The following is a 27,341-nucleotide window of genomic DNA, read 5'->3' as shown; positions in this document are numbered from 1 at the left end:
AGCTCCGCCCGGAGAGGCCGCGCTGCTCGGCCCGGGGCCGCCGCTCGGCGCTCGGGGCTCTGCGGCGGGGCCCGGCGGGGCAACGACCGCGAGTGACCTCGGCCGCGGGAGGGGGGGCGGGGCGAGGGGCGGGGCCTCGCAGCCTTCCGACGGCCGCCTCGTCCAATGGTGAGGCCGCGCGGGGCTTTCGAGCGGGGGCGGGTGGGCGGGGCGGAAGGGAGATCGCCCCGCCCCTCTGGGCGGTGGCTCCGCCCCCCCCGCCGCGAGGGCTCTAAAGGGCCCCGCGTGGCGGCGCGCGGCCGCTGTTCTCGCGCCGCGGGGGGGGCGTGGCGGGGTCAGAGCGCGCGCGCCCGCCGGCTCCTGAGGTAACGGCGCGTGCGCGGCCCAACGCGCGTGGGGCCGTTTTCCACTCGCGGGCGGTTGCGCGTGGCGGGTGTGTGTGTGTGTGGGGGGTGGTTTCGCTTCATCGGCCCCTCGCGGTGCGGAAAACGCGGCGGCACTCACGCCGAGCCCCAGCCCGGCCCCGCGCTGCCGTGGAGTGGGTGTCCCGAGGGGGAGGGCGGCGGCGTGGGGCTGCTGCGGAGGTTGAACACGGGCCTGAGCCCACCCGCCGCGGGCGGGGCCCACGCGGCCGGAATTAGTTTTGGGTGAAATAAAACGGTTCGTTTGGGGCCGACCCGCCCTGGCAGGGCAGCCGCGCAGCGGGCCGGGGACACCCCAGGAGAAGGCCCGTCCCTGCCCCGTGGGCAGGTGTCACCCGCCCCGGGACAGCCCGTGAGGCGACGGGAGCGGTCGGGGTCGCTCCGGTACCGACCGCCGCCGGCTCCGCGCCGGGCGGGCCCGTCCAGTGGGGGGGAAATCTCGGTGTGGAAGCTGGCAGAAACACGGGTGACACGTCTGTGGAAACACCTCCCTGTGCTTTTCTTACTCTGCACGAGGGGATTTTCCCGCCTGCAGGCAAATGAGCGCAGCTGGTGTAGTGAAGCAAATACTTTAGGAAAGAGGAACTCAGCCTCCTGGTGAGTCACTTTGCTGGGGAATTCACCTCAAAGATCCCGGTGTCCTGGAGAAGCAACCGGCTTAAAATTTAGAATCAGGAGTTACGCGGTGGCCTGCGTGGCTGAGGAGCTGCGCGGTGCCTCCGGCCCTGGGGGTCAGCCCACGCCGGTGCCCTGCTCGGAGTGGGCAGCCCTGGCTCTGGCTGACAGAGCGATGTTCTGTGGGTGGCTTTGTTCGAGCAAACTTCAGCTCTGAAGGCGCGGTGGTGGAGTCAAACGTCTGTCTGCAGTCATCATTCAGGATCTCTGGTGTGGTACCGTGCTTGTAGAGGCTGGGGTTATTTTTCCTTGTGTTTTCTCCTGCATCAGGAGGGTATGGGATAATATCCCAGCCGTACGCCGACCCGTGGTCAGTGGTGCTGCTGAGGAGAAAACCTTTAGTGCTTAGGAGGTTTTTAGTGCTGACCTTTTAAAAAATTGAATTTATCGAAAAGAGGAAGAGTTGGTTGCTCAGCTGCTGTTTCCTCACTTAATAAATCTTTAAAGAAAGTAATAAAAAGGACAAGTTTCACTTTTGGAGGAAATGTGGCAAGGCAGTGAGATAATGTGGCAATCTCGTAAAGCTGATCAGCACAGTGGAAACTGGACCGGATCAGACGTGGTTCCTTTACCAGTAAAAAGAAAAGAAATCGGTGACGGGAAGCGAAGTGGGCTGTGCTGGAAAATGTCAAGATGGCTGATGAACATATGCAGTAATTTGAATTTGATCTGATGCTTTTGAAGCTCTGTGTGTGTTCTAAGTAAAGGCGTGTCCAGAGCCTCATACAAATGAAACCTTCACTCCTGTCCTGTTGACTGTCACGAGTTTGCACATAGTCAAACTTCTGTTTTGTCAGTGAAGCTCTGCAGCGGTTTCAATGAAATAGTTCACCAACTTCCAGTTCTAGGACACAGTGCTCCCTCAAAGCAGAAGATGCTTTGTATTTAAATGACTTTAGTTGTCACACTGCTTAATTGAAAGGGAGGTTTCTTTCAGCAGGTTTTTGTTTGGGTGTGTGTTCTTCGTGTTCCTGAACATCTGTGGTGCATCCACAGTGTGTTAACTCCTCTGGAAACAGCGTGGGGCAGGAGAGGGTCATTCGTGATCCTGTTTGCCCCAGTGAGCTACCGCGAGGGTTAAGCCTGGCTCTGGTGAGCTACTGCGAGCCTTCAGCCTGGCTCTGGCGGGTGTGTGTGTTTTCCAGTGGCTTGTGCAGCATAGCTGTGTTTGTAAGGAAGCGTCAGAGAAGGAAGGGGCTAGCTGCAGTGCTTAGAGCTAGTGAGAGTATATATATTGGCAAATTTTTATTTCTAACCTAAATTCGTTATATATGTGGTTATATATGGCCTGTGTTCCCAAGGAAACTTGCACAACCAGGTTGCACTTCAGCTTTCAGTCTCCTGGCGCAAGCGTACCTGCGCTCTCCAGTCGTTCTGCTGCTGCAGGAGGGTGCTGCCGCCCTCCCGGTGTTGAGGGCCCTGTGGCCTTAACATCTAGATTTTCCTTGAAGAACCCTTCCCCCTGGATGTGATGGTGACAGCGATGTCCTGCTGCATCTCCCTGGACTTTCCAGTTGTGCAACCTCATGCCCTTGATCTTTGTGCCCCCGCTTGGGAACCAAACACCTCTCAGCAGGAGACGCTGCTGTCAGGGGTCTGTCCTGTACAGGGTGACTCGGTGAAGAGTGTGTGCGCAGCGAGGGCAGAATGTGGTCATGGTTTCCACGCTGAAGCCTTTTTTCCTCTCGAGTGACTGGGGGTGATGATGCAGAAGCCCTCAGCCTACCAGCCAAAACGCCTGTCGGGAGGTGACACCTCTGCCTTGCTTTGCCCAGCGTGTTTCCAACCAACCTCTGCTACCCAAGACTTGCTGGGCTGTGCTGTGAGATAACTGGCATGAGGACACCCCACCCTATCTCTTGAAACAAGAGCAGATGGCGAGAGAAATGCTGTAATTAGTACAGAGAGAAAAGCCTCCTTCAGGATGCAGGGGAGCCTTGAACTCCTTGTTCTGGGGCGCCAGGGAGGGACGTGGGTGCAGTATTGTGAAAGGGGGTCAGGCCTGTTGACAGCTACAGTCCACTCCTCGCCTCATGCCTGGGACTGTCCTTGAGCCAGAAGAGGCGGTGGTGGCACCTCCAGCGGGCGCGACGCAGTCTGGTAACCGGCATGCTCTTCTAGATGTGGGTTTGAGTCCCTCCGGGCTGGGGAGGGAACTAAACCCAGGTTTCACAGGTCTGGGTGGCTGCTCCTAGCACTGGGCTGCTCTGTAGAGAAAACGCCCCTTTTCTCACAGCTGTCTTATTTAAAAAAAAAAAAAAAAGGCAGAATAAACTGCTCTGGTGTTTTAGCCTTGAATGGGGTGTTGGGTGACATCTGCCAATTATCTTGGAGCGTCAGAGATGGGATTTTTGGAGACATCCCTTTCTCAGCTGCTTGTGACTTGAACTATTTTTTTTTGCGCTGTGAATTGTAGCCTGTAGCAGAGCGTGGCGTGAGCAGCAACGTGTCCTTCCGTAGATGAGTAAGCAGAAGGGGGGGATGTGCTTTCCTGGGCTGGAGGCAGGTCTGCCTGCTGTGAATTGTGGCCGTGGCTTTCCCCACCCGTCAGAGGCAGAAGAGCTCGGCTGTGTCGGATTCGTTAGATAAAGGGCTCTTTCCTTTTCCTCCCGTCTGTCGTCATTCAGACAAACATGCTCTTCACGTTGCCTGCTTTAAATTGCGTCTGTCTGATGCAGGTAACAAAATAGCGTGCTAAAATCCACTTTTTAAAAAGATCAAGGATAATGAGATTCATCTCCAATCAGTTAGAAATCCCCTGAAACAATTAAAGCTCAGCCTGTCAACTCATAAGCATCAAAGGCTTTTGACGAATGTAAATGTTAAATAAAATCAACACTTCATTTAGGTGACAAAATCCCCTAAAGACAAAGTCCTGAAAGCGATGTAGGGGCCACTGAAAACAGCGCTTTTGCAGCCGTTGTGATTTTGATGAGAACAGGTTAAATCTCTGGGGTGTCCCGGGGCTGTGTCCCCCAAGAGGGACCCCAAATCCCGGTGTGCTCGAGGCTGGGGGGCAGGCACGGAGCCAGAGCTTCCTTAAGAGGCGGCGGTGTGGGGTGAGGAGCCGCTTCCAATTGCGAGGCAGGCAGCACATGACATAAGATGCTCCAGATCTGCCTCCTGGGCGCTAGTTTAAAAATAAAGGATATTACACTTCATCTTGGGCGCCCGTCCGGAGCAGCTGCGGGAGGAGAGGCGGCACAAAGGCGATGCGTTGTAAGGCTGGACCCAGAGCCCTGCCGTGGCGGGTTTGGGGGGGGGGATGGTGGTGGGTTTGGGGGGGTCTGAGAGACGAGTGGGAACATTTGGGGCAAAGGGAGTGTAAAATTTAAATTAAGCTCATGGTAAAAGCTGTCAAAGCTGTAATTGTCACGCTTGTTTTCGAATGTGGGAGTGGATGTATCGTCTACTGATGATCAGGTTTTTCGAATGAACCGAGCGTGATGCAGAGTGCGCTGCGTCTGCTGTGAGAATTTACCCTATTTCATGCAAAACCAGCAGTCTCAAGTCATGCCTGCTTTGGGCTTGCCTTGCTCGGATAGCTACATCAATGGAAGCTGATTTTACCATAGTGTTTGATTGTATTTTAATTTTTAAAACCTGTTTTTACAGGGACAATGCTGTGTGAGTCAGATGCACGTATGGCACTTGCAGAACCAGTCCCCACGGGTTATTTTACTTCAGATCCTCAAGGGAACTGTGAGGTGTCACTGGATGATGTACTGCTCAGCTCTTCAACTGGGTTTGTCTCATTTAAGCTTTGATTTTCTCTGTGGTGTACATAGGATATAGTTTGTATTCTATCATGTTTACTTAGATTAATTAAGATTTTTTTTTGGAAGAACTTTCAAACATTTGTTACTACTTCCAAAACCTAAAAGCTGAATCTACAATCTTGCTCTCTCAAAAGAAGAGGAACAGCATTAAATTTGCTGCACGTAGCTACTACACGGAGTATGGAGCTTGAAGTAGTGTGTGTTTAATATAAAGCACAGGAATGGCAGAATATTCCGTGTAGATGGAAAGATCACCTCTTAGGAAGGAACTTTGCATGGTTGTTAATTCTATGTAATTAGGAGGGCACTGATCAAATACTTAGAATACCTGGCAAATACAACATTATGTTGACAACAGAGAGGCTGCCTCTGCAGGTGATAGCTTGTGTGCAGTACCTTTGCTGATTTTTATCAAACTCCTGTTAGTCTCTCTGTAAATCTAAGCAGCCTCTTACTAAAGAACAGATCACTAGTTAAGGGCCTGTATATCACCGCAGTGTAATGGGATATAGCTGACAAAAAACTCTTTACATAATTTTTTTTCAGGCTGCATTTAAATTGCATGTAGTAAGGGGGAGAAAAAGATGATTCACTGTAAGGGAAAAAGCTGGGGTTTTTTTGCTCGTATCACTGGATCATTTGCATGCTTTGATCCTAAAAGCTGGTGGGGAAATGATGCAGAACTGTTGCAACTGAGTCTTAATCTGTGCTGAAAAATGTTCTCAATGAGGAGGAAACACATAGTTGGGAACATCTTGTAATTCTTTGGGGAAATAAAGAAAAAAAAACATTATTTACTTCCCTCTGGTTTCTGGCTTGCAGACTGGTTAGGAGAGGCAGTTCTGCTTTTGGACAGTACGTGGGAGTAGCTGTGTCAAATCTTCTCTATGCCTTAAACCTTATCATATGCCTGAAGCAATAATCATTGACTATCCCCTAGAAATTCAGAAAAAAATGTAAAATGAAGAGATTTACCCCTCACTCTGAAATTCATACAGTGCCTCGTGCTGGCTTGTCTTCTCTTTGGTCTAGTAGAAAGGGAAGAAAATGTGGGGCTCGGTGGGAAGCTGCCTAGATTAGGCTGAGGAGTTTGCACGGGACCAGAGGAGCTCCTGCCTGTGTGGTCTGAGGGGGACGGGCAGAGATGTCGGGGCTTCTTTTCACCCCAGAGCTGCCCCTGCAGAGGGTTGGGGCCCTTGTGATGTCAGAGCCTGCAGGCCTTCTGGGAGACCCAGGAGTAGGTGCTGGAGAGGAACCTTGCACCAAACGTTGCCATGGGGAAGAGTAAACCTAGCACTGGTGTGAAGAAACACACACCTTCCTGATGGACTGGAGCGAAGGGCCCCGGGAGGGTGGTTCCGCAAGGCAAGATGGAAATTTTGGCTTTCTGGAATATAATCTTGGGTTGTCTAAAACTTGGACCTTAGTGCTATGCTGATGGTCCCAGCGGGGTGTTGCCTGGGGTAGGGGAACAAATGTCACCTGCCTGGGGGTTGGGGGGTGGGATGTCCTTCTAGGGAGCAGAGCACAGGGACTCCAACACCAAATCTCACAAGGTCTGGCTTCCAGCTTGTGGTTTGACGTGGGCTTGATTATTCCTTTCTTCATCACTTAATGAGAAAGTTTGTCCTGGAAAGGGACGGAGGAAGAACGCTGTCCTACAGCGGTGGGCAGGTAGCGTTTCACCACATCTTGGCAAGGCTGAAAGGGGCAACTTCCAGCTGGCGCTGCGGGGCAAGTTCCTGGGGAGGAGTGTGGCTGAAGTACACGGGGGATGTGCCTGTTTCCATTTCTTCCCAACCAGCTGGGGGGAGCCAGATGCGCTAGCTTTATTAGGAATACCTAAGAACAAGATTTCCTGTTAAATCAATTTCCTGCTCCTCAGCTGGCCTGGCCTTTGCAGGAAATCTCCTGAGGAAATCTAGCCAGGGGGGTTGCTGCTCGGCCTAGCAGAGAGGCTGCCGGGGCCCCCCTCCCCGTTACACTCGAACGATGCAGACAGGAGATAAGCACCAGATCCCCGTGACCCTTCCTGCCCTCCTCCTCGCTGCTGTAGACTCTTTGTTTCAGGCACCTAGAGCAGACCACTGGTATTAAATTATCGCTGTTTTCTGGATGACGTGTTTATGGATTCTTCTGCAGCGCATCTGAAATGATAGCTGTAATTAGGACAACATCCATGTGTTTAAAAGCAGTGCAGGCAAAGCTTGCGCACTCTCCGGGAGGGACCTCTTTTGTTGCCATAGCCATGCAGGCTAGTAAAATTAGTAAAGTCACCTGCAGAACATCAGGAACCACTTTGACATCCAAGGACTATTATAATTAAGTGAAGGGGCAAGGATGCTGACGGTGTTGTTCTGCCAGCAGGCTAAAGCCTACTCAAGACTAACTGCTTTTGCTTTGCAGAGCTGTTGAGGTCCGCAGCACTGAGACAGCTGCAGGTGCTAAGACAGAGGGATGTCAGACAGACACGCTTGGTTTCCAAGGTAGGTAGAAAGAATTTTTAGTTACTGTGGTGTGCATAAAATTATTACTGAAATGAGAGAGGCATTTAGCAAGCCGTAACAGTGGAAGAAGAAACTCAAATTGCAGGATGGGCTGTCCAGAAGCCTCTTGAACTTTGACTTTAAAGCACAGATGTGCTTCAGGAGGTAAAATAGGTAGTGTCACCTAATGCTTATCTACCAGGTAATAATGTACTACTTTCAGTCCTCCTTAAAAAAAAAAAAAAAAAAAAAAGAAAAAAGAAAACAAGCACAGTGGCACAAGTGTACATGATCGTTATAGGAAGCTGCAACCTTACCAGTACAAGTGTTTTAGGGCAGCAAAGCAGGTTAGAGGGGGATAAGTGGGAAATGTTTTAACAAAATTTTGAAAGTGCTTTAAAGGCTTCATCTATTAGTCCTGGACTAAAATACTGGGAGTTGTACAGCAAACTTGCCAAGAATAAAAGGTCAAAAAGGGGGGTGAGAGGGGTTATATTAGCATTGCTTTGATATGTTTGATACTTGTATTTATATTTCTGTTATGGCAGAAAGTAATTTCTAAATATAAGATGCTGAACACTTTTCTTTCAAACCAGCCTCTTCACCTCCTACCTCCAGTGTGTGGACCACACGACGAGATGGAGAAGTTAGACTGAGGATGGATGAACAGGGCATAGGCAGTGAGGCACCAAAGACCGTTCATGAGCTCTTCCAGGAAGCTGCTAGTAAATATGGTGATTATTATGCCCTTGCATCCAAGAAGGGTGGCCAGTGGATAAAACTAACATATAAGATGTACTATGATGAGTGCTGGAAAGCAGCAAAAAGCTTTCTGAAGGTAAGCTTTTGTTGAATTCTCCTCATATTCAGTCAGTTTAACTGCTGAAATGGCTGTAGTCAACTGTATCTTAAACCTGCAAATCTCTGGGTGTAGGTGAGGCTTAAAGTGACAGGGAAATACCTGAACACACAATGAGCAGCTTGGTAATTACCACAGTACTTTTGTTTGAATTTCTTGCAAGTTGCTTCTGCATTCAACTAAAAAGCGTGCAAGGAAACATTTAAAGAGGTAAACAGCAAACCTGGACCATGCCCCTCGGAAGGCATGTAATTTTTAATCTTTCTAAGAAAAAACTTGAATGAATCAGACTTAAGTGTCCAAACTGACTGAACCTTTTGGCCTGTACTGTTGGCAGTTAAGACACGCAGAGAAACCAGCATTACATATCCTTACTGTTCTCATGATGAAGTCGTGCTTCTTGAAGTGAAGGCCACTCTTTTTACTCCTATGGTGGGATCTTCCAGTCTACATACTGCCTCTCTGGGACAAAACCAGAGAATGGCTGAAGATTTAAAGACTGGGACTTCAACAGCTGGAATTTCATAGCGAAGTGCCTCTGACTGTCATTATTACAACTGGAGCTTGTTGCTCTTGTCATTATTAATGTTTGACATATCTAACCTGTACGAAATCTCTCAGTAGGTGTTTAACCTCTTACCTTCTTGTTCCCAGCCTGAAGGGAACTGATAATTACCTGGATTGCAGTTTTAGAAAGCTGCTAGTGCCAGTGAGCTGGTCCTACCCAGAGCAGACCTAAGCAAATCCTTTTTTTCCTGCCTACTGATAAAGTGGGACAGTGTCTGATCCAAAACTTAACTGGTTTCATATTAGGTCTTGGGAAGCTTTTCAGTGTGAATTACCTTATATAATAGCATGAACTTTTCCCTTGACGTTGTGCTCGCGGCAGAGATCTGTAAATTAACTCTTAAGCATTCTTCAAAGGAAAAGCAACATTGCTGTAATCTCATGTCTTGTTTACAGCTGGGACTAGAGCGTTTCCATGGAGTGTGCATCTTGGGATTTAATTCTGCAGAGTGGTTTATTGCTGACATTGCTGCTATCCTTGCAGGGTAAGAATGAACGTTGTCTCTTGACACGCATTTTGTGTCAGCATTCAGGTAGTAATTTCAGTATTCATGTGAGAAGCAGTTTTTGATTTAAAAAAAAACAAGAAAAAAACCCACCAAAAAACCCAACAATACCAACTGCTTATGTTTGAATTTAATGAAGATAGCTAGAACCTAAATGCTCCTCATTATGAATTAATGAGACAAAAATTAAATTTTTTAGCCAAGTGCTTATCTCGAAATAAGATGAGCAGTAGGTTAATCCCAAAGCATGCTTACTGACACTGTGATGAAAAATATGATGGGAAGTGCCAGAGAATCACAACACTGGATTTTGATAACCGCCTTCCACCTGAGACATTTTGGTCCCTTACACCATTCTGACACGTCCCGTGCCCCAGAACAGAGCCTTTGCTCTTGGAATTAAGCCCTCCACTTCTTGTTGTTTTATGGGATATTCTTCCTAACATTTTTCCTCAGTTAAAGTTTAAATGGTCTGAATTTTGCCAGCAACTCTGCTTATCCTCTTAATTCTGTGTTTTACTTTTCTGTTTTGTTTTTCTTCCTTTTCTTTTTTAGTGGATTTGCTGTTGGTATCTACACTACCAACTCTCCTGAGGCCTGCTGTTATGTAGCAGAGAGCTGTAGTGCCAACGTTCTGGTTGTGGAAAACCATAAACAGCTGCAGAAAATCTTAGAAGTAAATATACTTTTTAAATGACTGGAGGCTACAGCATCCTACTGACAGATGTGGGAGGGTAAATGCTGTGGGAGGGTAATACCTGAGGAAAATGGTGGATCTGAAAGCAGGGGTGAACTGATGGAGCCTACTCGGTGTGCTCCCTGTTCAAGCCAGATGAGTAGTCACTAGTGCTAAATCTCATGAGAGGTTAAATGGTGGTTCTACAGCTTAGCAAAGCCTTGACCTTAAAATTTGAGAAGCCAAAACAAACAATTGAGCATCCCCCTAGGTTGGCTGGCAATGTCCCAGTCCAAATGATTACTGTCTCTAGTGAGGCTTCCCTGTTCCCTTTCATAAACACAGATGAGAGTCTCAGCTTTACTTAAAATGGCAAGTAGCAGTAGCATGTTAAGTGGTGGGTTACTTAGGCTCAAAAGGGACAAGCAGGATTTGCTCCTTCTCACAAATCTCCCTTCTTAACACAGATTCAGCATAAACTACCTCATCTGAAAGCTATTGTCCAGTATGGGGAAGAGCTGAAAGAGAAGAGACCAAACCTGTACTCTGTAAGTACTGGGCAACTTGAGGGCTCGTGAATTCTGGCTGAGTTTAGCTGATGGCTTCCCAGCCACCATCACCTTCCAGGGGACTGTCATCACATGAGCTTGTGTTGGTTTTAGCGAGGGATTGCTTGCCTTGCTGAAGCAGTAGATGTCTGCTGCTGTTCAAACCTTGATAATCCATGTTGTAAGGGAGGGTGTTAGCGTACCGACCTCTGCAAGGCAGCCTCAGGTCCCACAGTTACTCCAGCTCAGCACTCCCAGTCAAAACCAGAGTTGCTGCCGAGCTAGTGAGCTTCCTCAGGGTGGATCTGTCTCCTTTTCTGCTTCTTGCCATGCCTCTTGTGGCAGCCAGAAAACACTGTCGGGCTGACAGCACATATTTACAACCTCTTCCACGTTCTGCCAGAGGTTTGGATGTAGGAAACCGTTTCCTTCTCTTCATGTGTAGCAAAGGGTTTAATTTTGCACATGAATGACAGGCTACAAAGTGATCGAGCTCTTCTCTTCTAAATCCAGTGGAGTGAGTTCATGGCCCTTGGCAAAGATGTTCCAGATACTCAGCTCCGTGAAATCGTTTTGTCGCAGAAGCCCAACCAGTGCTGTACACTGATATATACCTCGGGGACAACTGGGCAGCCCAAGGGAGTAATGCTCAGTCATGACAACGTAAGTACCTTTCTGTACAGCTGCTCATTGCAACAACTGTGACCTTAGGTGGGTGCTGAGGGAGGGCAGAGATCCACTGAAGAACGTGTCTGATGTCACGGTCACGGGACACTGTCGGCTCGTTCTGAGCCGCGTGTGCTGCGTTGTGCCTTCTCAGAAGAGCCGTCACTAAATACTGATGTGGGGTCTTGTTACAGCTGACGTGGACGGCGGCGGCGGCGGGGCGCTTCATAATGCTGAAAGATGCTAAAGAAAAGCAGGAACTGGTGGTCAGCTACCTGCCCCTCAGCCATATTGCAGCCCAGATGTCAGATATTTGGTCGGCAATGACGTTTGGTGTTCAAGTTTTCTTTGCTCAGCCAGATGCATTAAAGGTAAAAACATAAGAGAATTAAAAATCCTACAGCCATCCACCTGCTTGTAGCTGGGGTGGGTGCTTTAAAACAAACGTGGCTGACTTATCTCCTGATTCTGAAAGCTGTTGCTAACCTGGTTTATTTGCAGAGTGACCAACTGCTGCTGTGTAAGGGTCTGTTGGTTGGACAAGTACAGCCACTCTGACCTTTGCCTTCTGTTGTGAGCTGGGATACGCTGACCGAGCACTTCACAGCTCAGAGCTTCTCAGTGTCTCGCCTGACACCAGTTCTCCACCCCGACAGCTGGGTTGAGCAACGGCTTTATATTTGCTCTGTCCACATTGCAAAATGCCACCACCATTAAATCCGTGTCCTGAGAAGAGAACGATTCTTCTCTTGGTGCTGTGTCAGTGCTGGCACTGAAAGCATCAGCCCTTGCTGTCTGCTCAAAACCGCTGTGGCCTCTGAATGCTCCTGGGGTTCCTTTCTCATGGTGGCACAGCGGCTGACACTGAGCAATTCCTCAAAATTGACGGCAAAGTCCAAAGCTTCGGCTAGCGACCGGTGCTGACCTGAAGTCCGCAGTGCAGCACTTGTAAAAACTGTATTAAATTCTGCTTTGCTCAGGGCACTTTGGTAGACACCCTGCGGGAAGTGAGACCAACTGCTTTTTTGGGAGTTCCTCGTGTCTGGGAGAAAATGGAAGAAAAAATGAAATCTGTAGGTGCAAAATCATCAACACTCAGAAGAAAAGTGGCGTCGTGGGCCAAGGGGGTCGGGTTGCAGACAAACCTGAAGCGGATGAACGGGTAATGATGAGCTACACTTAAGGGGTGTTACAGATATTAGGAGAACTTTACTATCAGATCAGGAATTAGATCCTGTGTAACAGGCCAGACTTAGGGACAGTAAAAGCCAAATGTAGCGCTTGTACCAGTGTAGGGTGAGCAGCAAGGGCTGGGAGGGGAATAATTTTTTTACTGAATAGACTAAAATAGGCTGAAGTTAAAGGAGGAAGGGGAAGAAGTTCTGCTTGGTGACTGAGCTCTTGTAACCATTTTTCTCCTACAGGTATTCTGAAGTCCCGATGAATTTCCACTTAGCCAGGCACTTGGTGTACAAGAAAGTGCGAAAGGCCATTGGGCTGGACCGGTGCACCAAGTGCTACACGGGGGCTGCTCCCATTACCAGGGAGACGCTGGAATTTTTTTTAAGTCTGAACATTCCTGTGCTTGAGCTGTACGGCATGAGTGAGAGCTCTGGGCCTCACACAATCTCTCTGCCTCATGCGTTCAAGCTGACCAGGTAAACCCCTTTCTGAGCAGAGCACTGGCTGGGAGGAGGAGCTGCTTTAAGGTTTCTCCTGCGTCAGGCATGTCCCCAGAGTTCTGCTGCCAGTAAAAAGTCACTGGGGAGCCAGTTCCTTTGGTCACATCCTGCAGATGAAGAGATCTGCCAAGGGCAGCAGCCGTGTTACTTTAAATTTAACTTGGCCTGGATCTGTAGGAACTGAGGAAGCAGCAAAGGGTTCATGGGGAGAAAGAAAAATTAGTAACTCTAGCCCACAGTTCGCTTTAAGGTCAAATTAATAGATGCAGTAAGACTGTTGTTGCTCTGAATGGCTTGTTCAGTCCCTGTGGGTTCAGTCAGCGGCGTGAACACCACCATCAGTAAGAGCTTGCTGCCAGGGACATTTATCTTCTAACGCAAAGCTCAGGTGTTTGAGAACAATGGGCGGAAAACACCAGGTGTGTGAGCACTGATCTCTCTGCAATAACAACTTTTTCTGTAGTTCCCCTTACATAAGCAGATGCCTTTTAAGTTTACAAGTTTCTTGCTGAAGCAGTTGTAATAAAAAGCCGCCTGGCTTTGTTCAAACACTTTAGCTTGAGAGGGCACTGTTATAGTCTCATTCTGCTCAGCTATTGGATTTTTTTTTTTTTAAATTCTTGTTTTAAATGCCATGGGTGTGTGTTCTCTTGAAGCTGCGGAAAGGCCCTCACAGGCTGCCAGACACTGATTCATAAGCCAGATGGAGATGGCAACGGGGAGATCTGCTTCTCGGGAAGGCACATCTTCATGGGCTACTTGAACATGGAAGAAAAAACCAAAGAGGCAATTGATGAAGATGGCTGGCTGCATTCAGGTGACCTTGGCAAGCACGATAAAGATGGATTCCTCTACATCACTGGCAGAATTAAAGGTAACGCATCCCCTGAGTTTGTCAGTACTGTGATACAGTGTGTTCAGACCCTGCTGGTTATGTGGTTGTGGCTTGCACAGAAGAATATTTAAGTACTTCTGAAGATTTTAATATGAATATGGCTGCAGCGTGTCCTGCCGCTGAGCATGTGACAAGGTGTGTGACGGGAGGAGAGGGCTGACCTCTGAAACCAGCGCGTGTTTGCAGGGGAATTCTGATTCCAGCAGCAGTAGTTGGTGCTTTGTTGGCTTGTTTTTGTGTGCCAGACGTGTCCAGGTCCAGCTGTGCGTACTGCCAGCTCCCTCCCGTTTCAGCAAGCTTTGCTACTTAAGCTGCTGCTCTCCCTTACAGGTTAACAGAGTTGTGAAAACAGCTTGTAGCAACGCACGTCTTGGGACGCCGCGTTGACCAACCCCAAACAAAATCCAATTTCATGCAAGACTTCAGTCCTCACAAAGAGATAAATGGTCACACAAAGGAGCTGCCTTAGGAAATCTGTGAAAGGCAGCCAAGAAAGGCAGGCTCGGCTCTGCTCTGCGTCAACACTGTCTAACTTCAAAAACTCTGCTCTGCCTCAGCAGATTCAGTTTCTGAACACCTGGGTACCAACTTACACGCCTTGGAGCCTCAGGTGACTGTGGCAGGGTACAAAGGCGCTCGTACGCCACACCCCGTGTTCCCAAACTGCAAACAGACCCCCCTGGAGTGTTAAAGCAGCTTTTGCAGCGCTGTGTGCGCGCAGGCCTCCGGCTCCTCTCTTCTGGCCTGACCAGAGTCCTCCAGGTTTGCTGCCTTCGCTGGGTGCAGGGGCACAGACACCCTGTTTGATCCGGTGGACACAAAGGGGTTATCAAGTTATCTCAGATGTGAAGGAAGGGGGAAAAGCTCTAAGCATCAATCAAGGTTTGACTCTTTTCCAGAGCTCATCATCACTGCAGGAGGTGAGAACATTCCTCCCGTTCCCATTGAGGATGCTGTAAAAGATGCTCTTCCCCTCATCAGCAATGCCATGTTGGTTGGAGACAAAGAAAAATTCCTTGCTATGCTTCTAACGCTAAAGGTAATAGAAAAGAGGGTGGGAATCCATCTGTGTTGCTGAATGTGTTTGATTCCCATGAGAAGGGTAATTGTTACACGTTTTTACATCGTCTTCTCGAGACGGGAGGCATCGCGGAGTATGACTTGTAGCTGAGTTGCAAAGAGCGGTTGTAACTGTACAGAGAAATGAGCATCGCTGCTTGATCAGGCTGTCGGGTTCTTCTGGGCGACTGTTTGTACCACATAGGGCAGAAAACAGAAGTGAAAGACCTAAAAATGAGACTGAAAAAAGAAACCCTGCTGCTTTTCTTACCCATTTTTAGTATTTCCTGGAGCAGCCTGGACAGTAACGAGCTGTCAGTGATTCAAGATGCTGGTTTTAAATGCCACAGTGAGGCGTCTGTGGTGGCCTGGGCTGACTCCTGGCTGGAGCCCTCACGGGTGGTGGGTTTTTGGGATGGTGGTAATTGCTCGTTAGCGAGGCTGAGGCTGATGACCTCGCCCTTGTGCAAGAGACACCCAGCCAGGCCCGGGGGTTGGTGCTGTGCTTCTCTCAGTCGGGTGCTGTATGTGTTGACTTCCTGCAGGCTGTTACGCTGTTGTGGGATGCAGGGAAGTAAACTGCAGCCCAGAAAAAAGGTCCAGAAAAAGGGGATCAGCTTGGGATAGCGCGGGAGGAGCTGGGGAGGTGAGCTCTGTCCCCAGCCTGCTCCCTGGTGCTGACAGGGCTGTGGAGCAGGCAGAGATCTGGAGGAGTTTCATTTGCATTTTGCCTCAGCGAGTTTTCATTTGAAGCGGTGGTTTGCATCAGGGGTATGAAAATTGCAGTGGTTGATTAATTGGATGTTGGGTTGATTAATTGGTGCTGGGGCGGGGAAGGAGATGGGGTGGGTCCCTGTGAGGCTCGTCGCTGGGAGGGGAACCCGGCGTTCAGTGATCCCGAGTCGCCCCTTGGGCTGTGCCTTGCAGTGCAAGTCGGACGGAGAAACGGGCGAGCCCTTGGATGACCTCGCTCCAGAAGCTGTTGAATACTGTCAGAAACTGGGCAGCAAAGCGACCAAAGTCTCTGAAATCATCAGCAGCAAAGACAAGGCCGTCTACGCGGCGATCCAGAAGGGAATTGCGGCGGTCAACGAGGGAGCGGTCTCGAATGCCCAGAAAGTCCAGAAGTGGGTCCTTCTGGAGAAGGACTTCTCCGTCTTCGGGGGAGAGCTTGGTGAGTGGTGGGTGGGGCTGCTGGGGTCACCCCCTCCCCTCTTCCCTGGGTATTTTGCAGACAACTCCCCCCCAGCACCCCCCACACCCAGAGCTCCCCAAGGCCCTTCCTCACTGTGGCTTTTCCAGGCCATAGTTTTGGGGAGGGTGGGGTGAATTCCTGGCAGAACCCACCTGAGCAGCGCTGCCCTGTCCCTCACAGGATGGCTGCGCTGTGTCTCGTCACAGGGGAAGGAAGCGGAGATTTCATTAATCACAAAGAGCAATTTAGAAACCAACGTCTGCTCACGTGTCCTGAATCTTTGTTCAGGCTTGTTCCACTCCGATACCGGTTCCTGTCTCCAGATGGTACCGTCGCCCCTAAAACCTTCTGCTGGCTTTTGCCCACAGGCCCCACCATGAAGCTGAAGAGACCAGCGGTGGCCCAGAAGTACAAAGCCCAAATCGCCCAGTTCTACGCAGAGGTGGACACACCCTCTGCGACCGCTCCTCGGCAGTAGCGCGGAGGCCTCGGACTGAAGGAAACCCGGAGGCCGATTCCCCTCCTGTGGCTCCCGTTGGAATAAAGGCAGCCCTGGTCCCACAGCCCTTCCGAACCGCTTCCGGCCCTCGTGCCGCAGTGTGGTGAGCGTGTCCGTGCCCGGTGTGTTCCTGTCTGTGTTCAGTGCTGAGGTATCCCCGAATATCTCTGCTTTGTTGGTTTTGTCTTTACATTTTTATAAGGGCAATACAACATTTACCTTAAATCCATATTATGTTTTAACCAAAGGTTTTTTTTTTTTTGAGCTGAATGTAAAACAATCAGGAACTGCAGTTTTCCTGCTGAGGGAGAAAGGCAGATTTCTTTTTATAGCAGTGTACTTCCCTCCCCCTGATGCACGTTTAACTGCATGCTGCTGCTATCTGAATTATTTTACATCTCTTTACCCACAAACTCTTCTGTCGGGTGGTGAAGGCCGTGTGACTGCACACACTGGCTCAGTGGGGATGTAGAACCTCACCTTTGCTGGGTTTGTCTGTGCAATATTTTTGAGTCTGATTTATCTTGAGGTATAATGAAGCCATAAGTTGTTAAAATAACATACCCGGCCTGTGCTCTGGAGTGCTGCAGGCAAGGGCCTAGTGCCAAGGCTGGGGGCAGGGGCTGTAGTTTAGTCCTAGAAATGCCAACCAGCACCTCCTGAAAGGGGCAGAACTGGAGGGGGGCGGGGGGGGGGGGCAGGCGTTGTAGCTGCCCCTGCAGAGCGGAGACGGTGTTGGGAAGCCCAAGCTCAGGGGTGGCTCCTTCTGAAGGTCCGTGATCGGCCCTTCCAGCACCCCTGGAGGCCCCTCACCCCAATTCACTGACCCAGGGACACCCGGGGTCGCCTTCTCCCAGCCTGGGGGGAAGCACCTGCTGCTGGTAGCTCCTGAGTTTCTTCTAACTGGTTCTGCAAAGCTCGTTCCAGTCTGCCCAGTGCCTGGAGGGACCGTTGATCCCAACAGCAGATGAAGGATTGCTTGTAAAATGGGTTATTTTGAACTAGAAATCATTACCTGAACGCAAGTGGAGCAGGAGGCAGCTGCGCTGTGAAACGATGCGGATGGGTCACCCCCACAGCGCTGCGAGGGCAGGAACGGTACCTGCACCAGGTACCTTAGGCGGGGCTTAAACCTGAAATTCAGCACCTGCTCTGGGCTCAGGGAAATTCCACTTGCACAGGCCCGGTGGGGTAACGCACTATTGTAACCGCTGCTGATCGTGCGCAAACGTTTTGTGTTCTTGGCTGAGTCGGAAGCGGCCCCGCGGTTCAGAGGAATGTCTAATAAATACCCGCTGCAGTTTGGTGTCTTAATGCTTCGGTAATTTCTGCAAACTAAGGCTCAGCTCTGCGCTGGGTCGGGGTCGCTTTGCCTGATGGTGGGGGAGCTGCAGCAGCCCTGAGGGAGGGGATGAGGGGTACAAACTCCAGCCCCAGGAAGGGGAATTAAGCTCCTGGCCTCAACCTTTGCTCGCGGCTGTTCAGGGCTTGGGACAAATCCCCACCTGGTCCGGGAGCAGCGGGGACAGTTCAAACCCCAGGGCCCCCAGATGTGAAGCAGCAACAGGATTTAAGCAACAGACCTACAACTGCACCATCTGCACGAAGATGGGGGCAGTCAGACGCGTTTCCTTTCCCTCTGCTGCTCCTCCCGTGCCCCAGCCTCTCTGTTCCCGATACAAAACAGTTTTGGGAAATCCTCGGTGCTGCCCCTGGAGAAGCAACACAACAAACAAAAAACACTTGACGTTTTACTTTTCCATCTTACTTTATTTCACTTTTTCTAGAAAATTCCTCCATAGTTCCACAAATTTAACAAAAAGTTTAAAATTCAGGACAAACAATCCTGTAACGTATTACAAACATGATTTTTTTTTTTTTTTTAAATCTTGAAGTTAGTCTTGGGCCAGCTGAATTTCTTACAGCTGAGTGAAGAATTCATTTCCCAACACAACTTTTAAAATCCTCAAGTGACAAGGTATTTAATACCTCGGCTCTAGGCAGAAATACAATTAAAAATTATCTAGAAGTTGAAGTACTTACATTTTTCTTTAGGAGTGCAAACTCATCTTGTCAGTTTTCGATGGCTATTTCCCGCCCCCAGGAAAGCAACACCGCTCGATTTTCAGCTTTTTTGAAATAATACTCGTACGAGGTGCACAAGGGTTGTCTACAGCATCGGGGCCGGCGGAGCGGAGCCTCATGCTCCCGGCCCTTCGCCGCAACGTGCAGAACCGGAGGGACTCGGGGCTCCGCTCGCAGGGAACGTGCCAGGGCAAAGCTCCGTGAGGGAAGTTCAAACCTCTCTCGCCATCAAATACGTTCAAGATCTGACAAAAAAAAAACTGCTTCTGGATTGTTGCATCAATTGCTTCGCTAGTTGCGGTGCTACCGCCGCACCCGGCGTGAGAAGAACTGGTGGCAAATCATTGCACTTCCATGAATTCAGCCTGACCACGGCACAGCCAGCTCCTGACCTACGCGTCCAATGTTCCTCGGCTGGTGTTTCGGGACCCAGCCAGCCTCACTAGCCTTTTTTTTTTTTCTTTTTTTTTTAATAGTAAATGTCAGTAATCAAAGCCTCAAGGCTTAATACGTACGCAGACCAAGACAACAGGAAAATACTCCTGACCCCTCTTTTGCCCTTTAGTACAAAGGCCAAGGCCAAAGGAAAAGCTGCGTCCTGATCTCACCTCCAGCACGATTCAACTCTCAGCAACTCTGAAAACCTTCAGCCCGTCAGCACTTGGCCGTGCCCTCAGCAACACGCCGAGGGACACTGAAAAGTAACAGAGTTCTGTCCATTTTCCTTGGAAAAACCATTATGGCTAGAAGTCAATTTTGGATATTTTTTTTTTTTCCTTTTTTTAACAATGCAAGCTACTACACATCCTCGAAGACCTGAAGCAATGCTGACAGCAGCACTGCCACCTCCTTCCTAGAGTACAATAATCCATCCATGCTCTCAAGAGTGACACAAGAACAAACACTTTATCCACAAATACCTGTACACGGCATGTTCAGAACAGCATTCAGCCAGCCTATAGAGAATCTACACAGGAACTCGTTCATATGTAACTAGAAGGGGACACAAGATGAGGCCCAAAGTTGACCATTCTTTGTTTGCAGAGTCATTCCTCCTGTGGTCCCCGACGCTACCACATACCCCAAAAAACAACAACTCTGTAGAACAACTAAGTACTTGCAAGAAACCTTTTAGTAACAAATCAGCATGTGCACACAATGGAAAAGAACTATTGCTGGGGGAACAATTCTATTTCAGGTTTTCAAGGAGATTATAAACAGTCTAAAAAAATCCATGTGTAAAATACTTCTTATAAAAACCAAACAAAATCCCTATCAATGCTCATTAGACATCACGAATAAAGTCAGTTCCAGGACAGGACGATGTCCCAGCCGCGGGCAGGAGCCCCGGGCACTTCCAGCCGAGCTCAGAACAGCCGCCGCTCCTGTTCTCGGACCGGCTGGGAGCGGCGCGGCCGCTCGGATCTCAACAGGAGCAGGGGGCAGAGGGGAGGTGGCACCTCCGATCCCTCGCGGGGCAACTCCGGAGGCTACTGACAGTCCCAGGAGAAACGCCGCCAGGACGGGCGACCCGGGTTACGCGGGCAGAGAGAGGAGGCGAAGGCCTCGGGCTGGCCCCAGCGGCCTCGGGGGCAGGACAAGGGCCCCGCGCCCCCCCGGGGAGCCGCGGCAGCGGCGCGAGGCTCGTCTCCTCCGGAGAGCCCCGGGAGCTCGCACCTACCCGCCAGGCCTAACGCAGCAGGCGGGCGAGTCCGTGGCACGCGGGGACCGCGGTGCGTCCCGCTGCCGCGCGGGAGAGAACTGCAGCTCCTCCTCTTCCCACCGTCCTCCGCCGCGTGCGTTTGCGCACAGGGTTTCTATCCAGGCTTGGCGTTGTCCATCAAGAAAGAAAACAGCTGAGATCACTGTCGTGACAGGGTTTGCACCTGGCATGAGCTTGATTTTTTTTTTTATATATATACACACACACACACACACACACACAAGACACATGAAAGATGGTACAAAGACAAAATTAATGGGAATCGGGTCAACATGACCCAACTCAAACAAGCTTATCATCATATTGCCACTTAAGTTGATTAGTTGCAACATTTCCATGATAAAGAAAGGGGTAACCCAAAACAAGGGACTGCAATTTCATCACGGAGAAGGGACAGCCAACCCTGGAGAGACGCGACCCCCCAGCTCCCAGCGGGGCTTTCACAGATCGGGGAGGTCCACTGGCAAGCAGAGGGCTCCTCCGGACCGCTGCTCCCCTCGCCACCTGCAGCCCACTTAACATTTGGCAAAAGCTTACACACTGATTGGAAAAACTGAGCAATTCTTCAAAAAAATAAAAAAAAATACTGGAATTAGGGAACAGGAGCATAATACAGTTTTGATGAAAGCTACAGGACTTTCCTCACACCCACCGAGACAACACTGGGAAGGCAAGACTAGTTTAACTAGAAATATATGAAAGATTCTGCGTTAGTGTTTACTGTTTCCTGCCATTTCTTGAACAGGCAGCGGGGCGGGAGAGGGGGGAGGAAACAAACCTGACCTCACTTGGTTTTTACATCAGTGTTTTCCAGGTGTGTCCAAAGATAAAATTCTCCCTTGTTTTGGTTTTCCCAAAGTACAGCCACTACTATAGGGGCCACTGTAGGAGATTCCTCTTTGAGAACATAGAACAAAACCAATCACGTATTTTGGCAAAGTTATTCAACACTGACAAATGAGAAGACGACAGGTGAGCCCCTTCCAGAGCACAAAATGCTTTGAAGATTGCTGTTCAGCTTTCATACACTAAAAATTGTCCACAAGAGGCATTTTAACAAACAAGTCAAATCTTATTAAGCGCCCTTCCCCTGCCATAGCCATTAAAAAACATAACAGAAAAACACACCCTTAAGATCATAAGACCCAACTAGGCCCTTCTTATACATACAGTACATACATATATATAATATATATATAAAATATACAGCTTACAGTTTTGTAGTCCTATTACAGTTAAAGCAGACTGAAAGGAGTGAGACTTTGTTTAGGAGCTCAGATCAACAAACAAGACATCTCAAAACCCCAGCGGGAGACAGCAGATTCTAGAGGCCTCTTCAAAGAGCACGAACTGTCTCTGCAGGAAGCTGAAGGTCCTGCGCGTGGAACGATGCCCTGGAGGAATCGGGAGCCAAATTACAGCAGCGCTCTGAACCGAACGGCGGCAGAACTAACTCGCAAGTGATCAAAACTGGAATCTGTCCACTTTCCTCTGCAGCAGACCAGCAGGACCCCGGGAAGCCTCCTCTGTCATCAGTCTCTCGGCTAGCTTTGTAAAAGCCAATCGTGTTACACAGCGTGAACGCTTCTTCGCAGAGCTGGAGGAAACGGGACTCGCTAGAGCTCTCCGCAGGCAGGCTGGTCCCGAGATTTTGGTGAAGAAAACATCGTCCACGCTTCTTCAGATCTCAGAGACGCCTGAAAATGTGCTCTTCAAACACAGTTTCTTGAAGGAAAACCATAAAGGTCACACTGTGCAGCTAAGTGCAGCACGTCTTTTGCTCTACTCGGGCCCTGCGCCCAAGCGTACTTATGAAGCTAGGGAGGACAGACTCAGCAATATGGGTGCTTGTTTGAAGCCTACAAGAAAGTGCAGCTGGCTGTGCATTCGTAGAGCATGGCTGTTCTCTAAGGCAGTGCTTCGGGTGAATCAAGAGAATAAGAAGGCCTAGTTCCATGGGTTCGTTTCCTGGTACCAATAAACGGGATTTCTGGTTTCAAAAGCAGCCTGCTTCTAAGGCCAAGCGTCATGTTGCTACCGCTTCCAAGTAGCTCTGCAGCTTACGGACGGTTGTCTCATCCAAGGAGAAGAGGTCAAAGTCAAAGGTTGTGTTGGTAACATTAAAATGCCCGGTTTCCTCAATGAGATTTACAATCTGTACAGAAAGGAGACAAGGATGTACACAGAGACCCCATAAAGATCACGCACAGCAGAAAGGCCAGCAGATACAGAGCAACCCATCCAGTCCTCTCCTCATCCCTTCCGAACAGCCTCAGAGGTGAGAACGTCTCGCAACACAAAGGGAATCCTCTCCCAGAAAAGCAAACCAGCTCCTGCATGCCTGACTAGCTCAGTCTGGAAAGTGATGTGGGCACATTTCTTTCCTTTTAAATCAGACCGAGAGCGCCCAGCTTTGGGACTGCTACCAGGATGGCAGAGGAAGGATGCACAAACCACACTTCTGTATCTTTTCCAACAAAAACATTGCATGCACATCCGATTTTTTTTTTTTTTTCTACATATCTTTGCTTTCAAAGCAAACCAGACCCTCTCAGGAGAGGCAAGTGAGAGGCCAAGCATCACAGGGGTCCGGCTGAGACCCTTGGACACAAAGATTACCAGAGTACAACAGCTTGCCAGAAAGCTGACAAATGATCTCTACCTGCTGTAGCACATTGCGCTCTCGTAGTGCCATTAGTCGCCTGTGAAGCTCCACTAATTCATCAGTGTAGGCCTGTAAAGGAGGCAGGAACAGAAATAGTGACATATGTGGCATGTTTGTATGACTGCCAAAGTGACTTTCTAGTGAGGATCAGAGGAACTTGAGCCCCTTTCAGACATGTTCCTATTCCCAATTTTTCCCTACATTTTTTACTGCCTCCTCCATCCTTATCAAGTGCTGGGAGACTAAAGACTTCACATAAATACGGATGGTCTGAAGACCATCAGCAAGACTAGTTATGACACCTTTAAACAAACACCTGGAACCAGCTTTAAGAAGGGGCCAGAACCTCTGAGCTTAGAGGACCTCAGCAAGGTGAAGTTCAGAGTGTGAGCTCTTCATCAGCGGGTTGTGCTAATGAACGACTCATTACCTGAAAATACCTGCATCAGTGACCGACATCGCAGCAATCTGCTGAACAATGATTTGTGTTTAGGGAGGGGAAAATTCTTTGAGTGCACTGCATCCCCAGGTAGTTTTACATATGCCACAATGGGAAACGCAGGATTGTTTACGAGCTCAACATGTTAACTGTTCCTATATAAGGGTGTTTTTTTGTTTTTTGTTTGGTTTTTTTTTTTTTTTATTTAAGCAGCCAACAAGGCAAGTTCCTGTTGGCACACTATTGCTCACAGGGGATAGATTCTTAATCTGTGAAGCTGCCCCAGAGTTGTTCATGGCTCTGTCAGCAAAACTGAACTCATTTAAGTAATTGTACCAAGGCCAAAAAAAAAAAAAAAAAAATCCCAAACTCTCACTCCCCCTCCCAAATTTGTGAAATATTCCCCTCCCCAGCATATTCACGCCGAGAAAAGCACTTTTCCCAAAACACCCAAGCAGTGCTGAATGCTATGCTTGCTGGGAGAGCTGGTATCTTTTATAAAACCTCGGACAGTTGGAAAAGCTGACGGTATTTCAGGCACTTTCTTCAATGGGACTCAAGAGCATCCCCTTCTATCTGTATTAAGTACTCTAATAAAAGATACGATGCCTACAAACCTTGCCCCAGATAAGCCATCTCAGCTACGGTTAACAGTGGAAGATTCTGTAGCTAGCAGGAGACTCGGATGCAAGTATCTCCAAGATCACACTTACACCTAACATGAAGTGATTAACCTCTGCGATATTCCCCTGCTGAGAAAGTGTTAACACACACAAGTGAGAGCTACAGACTGATTCTTTTGATTAGTGTAATCACCTTAATGATTAAGGAAAAGCATTAAGTTCCCATTTGCTTGATTTCCTTACGGAAAAAGTCACAGAGAACTTTCTGGACAAGTTGGGGTTTGGCCTTTGCTTGTGAGTTACCATGCTTTAGGAGCACGTACACTGCTCTGCCTTCCTTGGAGGCAAGGAAGAAGGGAATTTCATTGAACAAACAAAGGTTTCAACTAACCCAGCAAAGCAGAGCATCAAACAATCTTTAATTTGTAAGATCAAAGACAGATGAAAACTGCCTTTAATGAAGAGGCACTTGCCACTGCAGCAGCAGCCAGACCATTGGTTCAGACAAAGGGCAAACAAATAAAAACAATTTTAACATTTTGCATATGGAAACGACCTGGGGGTCCATCTATTTAATATACACAATTTCTGCAGTGTCACTCTCCAAAGTCTGTCCTTTCCACATCTGGTTTTCATTAGACTCAAGCTTTTAACCTGCCGAGACAGAACAATGCGAACAGGCTAGGCCGATTCCAATTGTTTTCTACACAGAAATGTTACTGAGGATCCAACAGTTCTCTGATATGCAAATCCTCAAACATACCTTGTCATATGTTCCCTTCTTCAGGATCTTCTCTGGCTTGTTACAAGACTCTGGGCTTTTTCTTCCAGATGCCTGAGGATAAAAGAAATCAACAGTAGGGACCAAAATTAGTTCAGACAACGTGGTGGTTTAATGACTTGGATGCACAGCACTGAACAGAGACAAATTACCTGTCTGATGAGGACAGTGAAATAGGGAAAATTTGGTGCAAGTCAGAGCTAACACCATGGGCTGAAGACAGTGCAGGAGCCAAGAGTGGTGCAAAGGAGCACTGTATGAGCACGTAGGATGCAATAATACCTTATTATTTGCTGGGGGCAGTTTCTGACCAGGAGGTGGCTCTCGACTTGGCAGGCAGGAATCTGCACTGTTATCACTGTCGCTGTCACTAAGGCTCAGTCTGAAAACCAAGCAGCAGAGAATTAGCATCACCAGGCAGTAGGAAGCTTGCTTAGCTGTCAACTGAACCACACGGAGTTAAGTGAAATTCTCTTCTTTATTATAGACTACTAAATTGTCTGGGAGAAACAGTCAGTCTGTAATTTCCAAGAATCCCTTCTTTCCCAGCTGACGTTGCCTTTGCCATCTTCCATGCCCTGGGCAGGCAGAGGAGGGAGTTTTAGCTGACACGTCACAGTTCAGCTCTTTCAGGCACAAGTTGCCTCAGAACAACTGAGTTAAGTACCACCTGATTTTCACAAACGGCAACTGCCCATTTTGGGGATTCACTCCAAGATCACCAAGTACCTGCACGAGAGGCTTACCAACACCTCCAACTGAGAACAGGCAAAACCCCTGCATTTAGTGTTTCTGTTGTGACCTTTGAGATTTTGTATTTATTCTCATTCTTGTGGCTCTACAGATTTATTGTACCAGGTATCCTACTTTTGATGAGCTTGAAAAACTGTTTATTACCTATCCCCTAAAGATCTAAATATCCTTCAAAGTCTCTCCATTCCTATTTAGTTGATAAAGACAGAGCGCAACAACAGATTTTTTTGTTTGTTTTTGGTTAACACAAGCATCATTTGAAATTCGCAGCTGCTATCTGGGTCAAGCATTTGGTTCCAAATATTCAGCTCAAGATGCCAGGTTTTGGCTACAACAGCGTTTCCTGAGGGTAGAAGGATGAAATTCAACCATTTCCATTGACTAAAGCAGGAAACAGCTGTTAACCAAGTCCCACAGGAGTCAAGTAACCAACTGTCAGCACGCACTGTCAGCACAGACTATGAGTTCTCCGTTTTGTACCAGTCATATGCAGCAAGAGCCCACATGCTGGCAGCCTCCACAACACTCCTCTAATCTCTGCAGATCAAAGGTGTCACACACCGTTCAGCTCAGCAGAGATCTGAGGACGACAATTAGGTGACTATTTTAAGGGGCTCAGTCACTAACACCCGCAAGCTCCACACGTATCACTTCCCAGTGGCTGTCTCTCTGAGCTCCGGTGATCTCTCCTCATCCAGTTCTGTTCTCACCCCACTGTTTTCATCAACTCCGTGTCCCCACCCCACTCTAAGTACTCCACACAGCTGCCCTTCCTCTCCTTCTCTCACACTTTCCTCTCACACACAGCCCCATCACTTCAATTCCTCCCCCCAAACAGAGGGCACACAAAAATACCAAACGTGGAGGGCAAAGAGACAACAAACATCTTTCTTCCTGATTTGTTACCACCTGGAATCCCGGCTGACTGGGTTTGCTTTGACTGCTGCCTCTTCTCCAGAGGAGCTGTCGTCATCATCTGACTCCTCTGACTGCAGATCTTCCACCATGGAGCGCAGCGGGCCTGGGATCAGAGGGGAGAAAGCAATTCAGCACCAGGACATGGGCAGCATCGCTCCATCCACGCTATCTGATCTAAACTGGGTTAGTTATTACGAAGACACGTCAAGATTTCCCAATAAGGTGTCACTGGTATTTTCGTGTTGCAAAGATATTGCTAAAAGACACGGTATTCCAGTCTCAGAACTAAAGCAGAGTTGACAAACTTTACAACTGCCGTAAAGCCACCCTGGCTTCCCCCCAAATCCTCCCACTCTTCTGAAATGAAAACAAAAGGAAACATTTTTCATGCGTTTAGGGACTATTTTAACCGTCACTCAAGAGGCAGTATTTGTAGCAACAAAGCATTTGCTAAGGTTAGAACATTTCCTCTTGCCACAGTGTATCTCTCCGGATTATCAGTGGAGGAATCTGAAAAAGAAGCTGTTCTACACTGGCAAAGTGATGAATGCCACATTTATAATTTTTAATAAAACATGTATGAGGATTGAAGGAGAAATATTCTGGTGACACTATGGATCAAGCAGCAGCAAACACATTTATAAACCAAGGCAGAAACCAAAATCAACAGGGAAAGAACCAAATCCAGAGAAATACCCTTCTCATACATTAACTGCCAAACCAAGGAAAATACTCGTTCATGATTACACCAGGACATTATTGCCTTTTCTTGCTGAAGCATCACAGCTGCAACACATGGTTGCATACGAGAAATGGTATTAGCCTTATACGTGGTGCTGG

At 48.6% G+C, this 27,341-nt stretch overlaps 2 protein-coding genes across 9 annotated transcripts in view; one reads left to right on the top strand and one right to left on the bottom strand.

The window, feature by feature from the left end:
- The first annotated feature begins 266 nt into the window (after window positions 1-266).
- ACSBG2 (acyl-CoA synthetase bubblegum family member 2) lies at window positions 267-17,828 on the top strand. Of its 4 annotated transcripts, none has more exons than XM_074851484.1 (15): window positions 267-365; window positions 4,713-4,842; window positions 7,283-7,362; window positions 7,959-8,200; window positions 9,185-9,273; window positions 9,850-9,970; window positions 10,438-10,518; window positions 11,032-11,181; window positions 11,379-11,555; window positions 12,165-12,346; window positions 12,609-12,842; window positions 13,523-13,740; window positions 14,661-14,800; window positions 15,748-15,994; window positions 16,384-17,828. In XM_074851484.1, the coding sequence occupies exons 2-15, from the start codon at window positions 4,718-4,720 to the stop codon at window positions 16,491-16,493; spliced, it is 2,196 nt and encodes a 731-aa protein (XP_074707585.1). In that variant the 5' UTR covers window positions 267-365; window positions 4,713-4,717; the 3' UTR covers window positions 16,494-17,828. The 4 variants fall into 4 exon arrangements, with proteins under 4 accessions (XP_074707585.1, XP_074707586.1, XP_074707587.1 ...); XM_074851485.1 differs by lacking the exon at window positions 267-365 and adding an exon at window positions 717-1,019; XM_074851486.1 differs by lacking the exon at window positions 267-365 and adding an exon at window positions 1,289-1,307.
- Window positions 17,829-18,263: 435 nt separating this feature from the next.
- The window catches only part of MLLT1 (MLLT1 super elongation complex subunit), a 32,146-nt gene continuing 23,068 nt past the window's right edge, over window positions 18,264-27,341 (bottom strand). For 3 of the 5 annotated variants that reach the window (XM_074851335.1, XM_074851331.1, XM_074851332.1), the window contains 5 exons: window positions 26,493-26,604; window positions 25,113-25,212; window positions 24,813-24,884; window positions 22,985-23,056; window positions 18,264-22,477 (listed from right to left, as the gene is read on the bottom strand). In XM_074851335.1, the coding sequence (XP_074707436.1) occupies window positions 22,349-22,477; window positions 22,985-23,056; window positions 24,813-24,884; window positions 25,113-25,212; window positions 26,493-26,604 (485 nt within the window). In that variant the 3' untranslated portion in view covers window positions 18,264-22,348. Of the gene's footprint in view, window positions 22,478-22,984; window positions 23,057-23,076; window positions 24,704-24,812; window positions 24,885-25,112; window positions 25,213-26,492; window positions 26,605-27,341 lie in introns of those variants that run through there. The other 2 variants (XM_074851333.1, XM_074851334.1) reach the window with 2 other exon arrangements.

This window comes from Strix uralensis, chromosome 27 (genome assembly GCF_047716275.1).
Source record: "Strix uralensis isolate ZFMK-TIS-50842 chromosome 27, bStrUra1, whole genome shotgun sequence".
NCBI classification, from domain to species: Eukaryota; Metazoa; Chordata; class Aves; order Strigiformes; family Strigidae; genus Strix; species Strix uralensis.
Note: the sequence above shows the minus strand (reverse complement) of the source record. Positions and strands in the feature narration are given on the sequence as shown.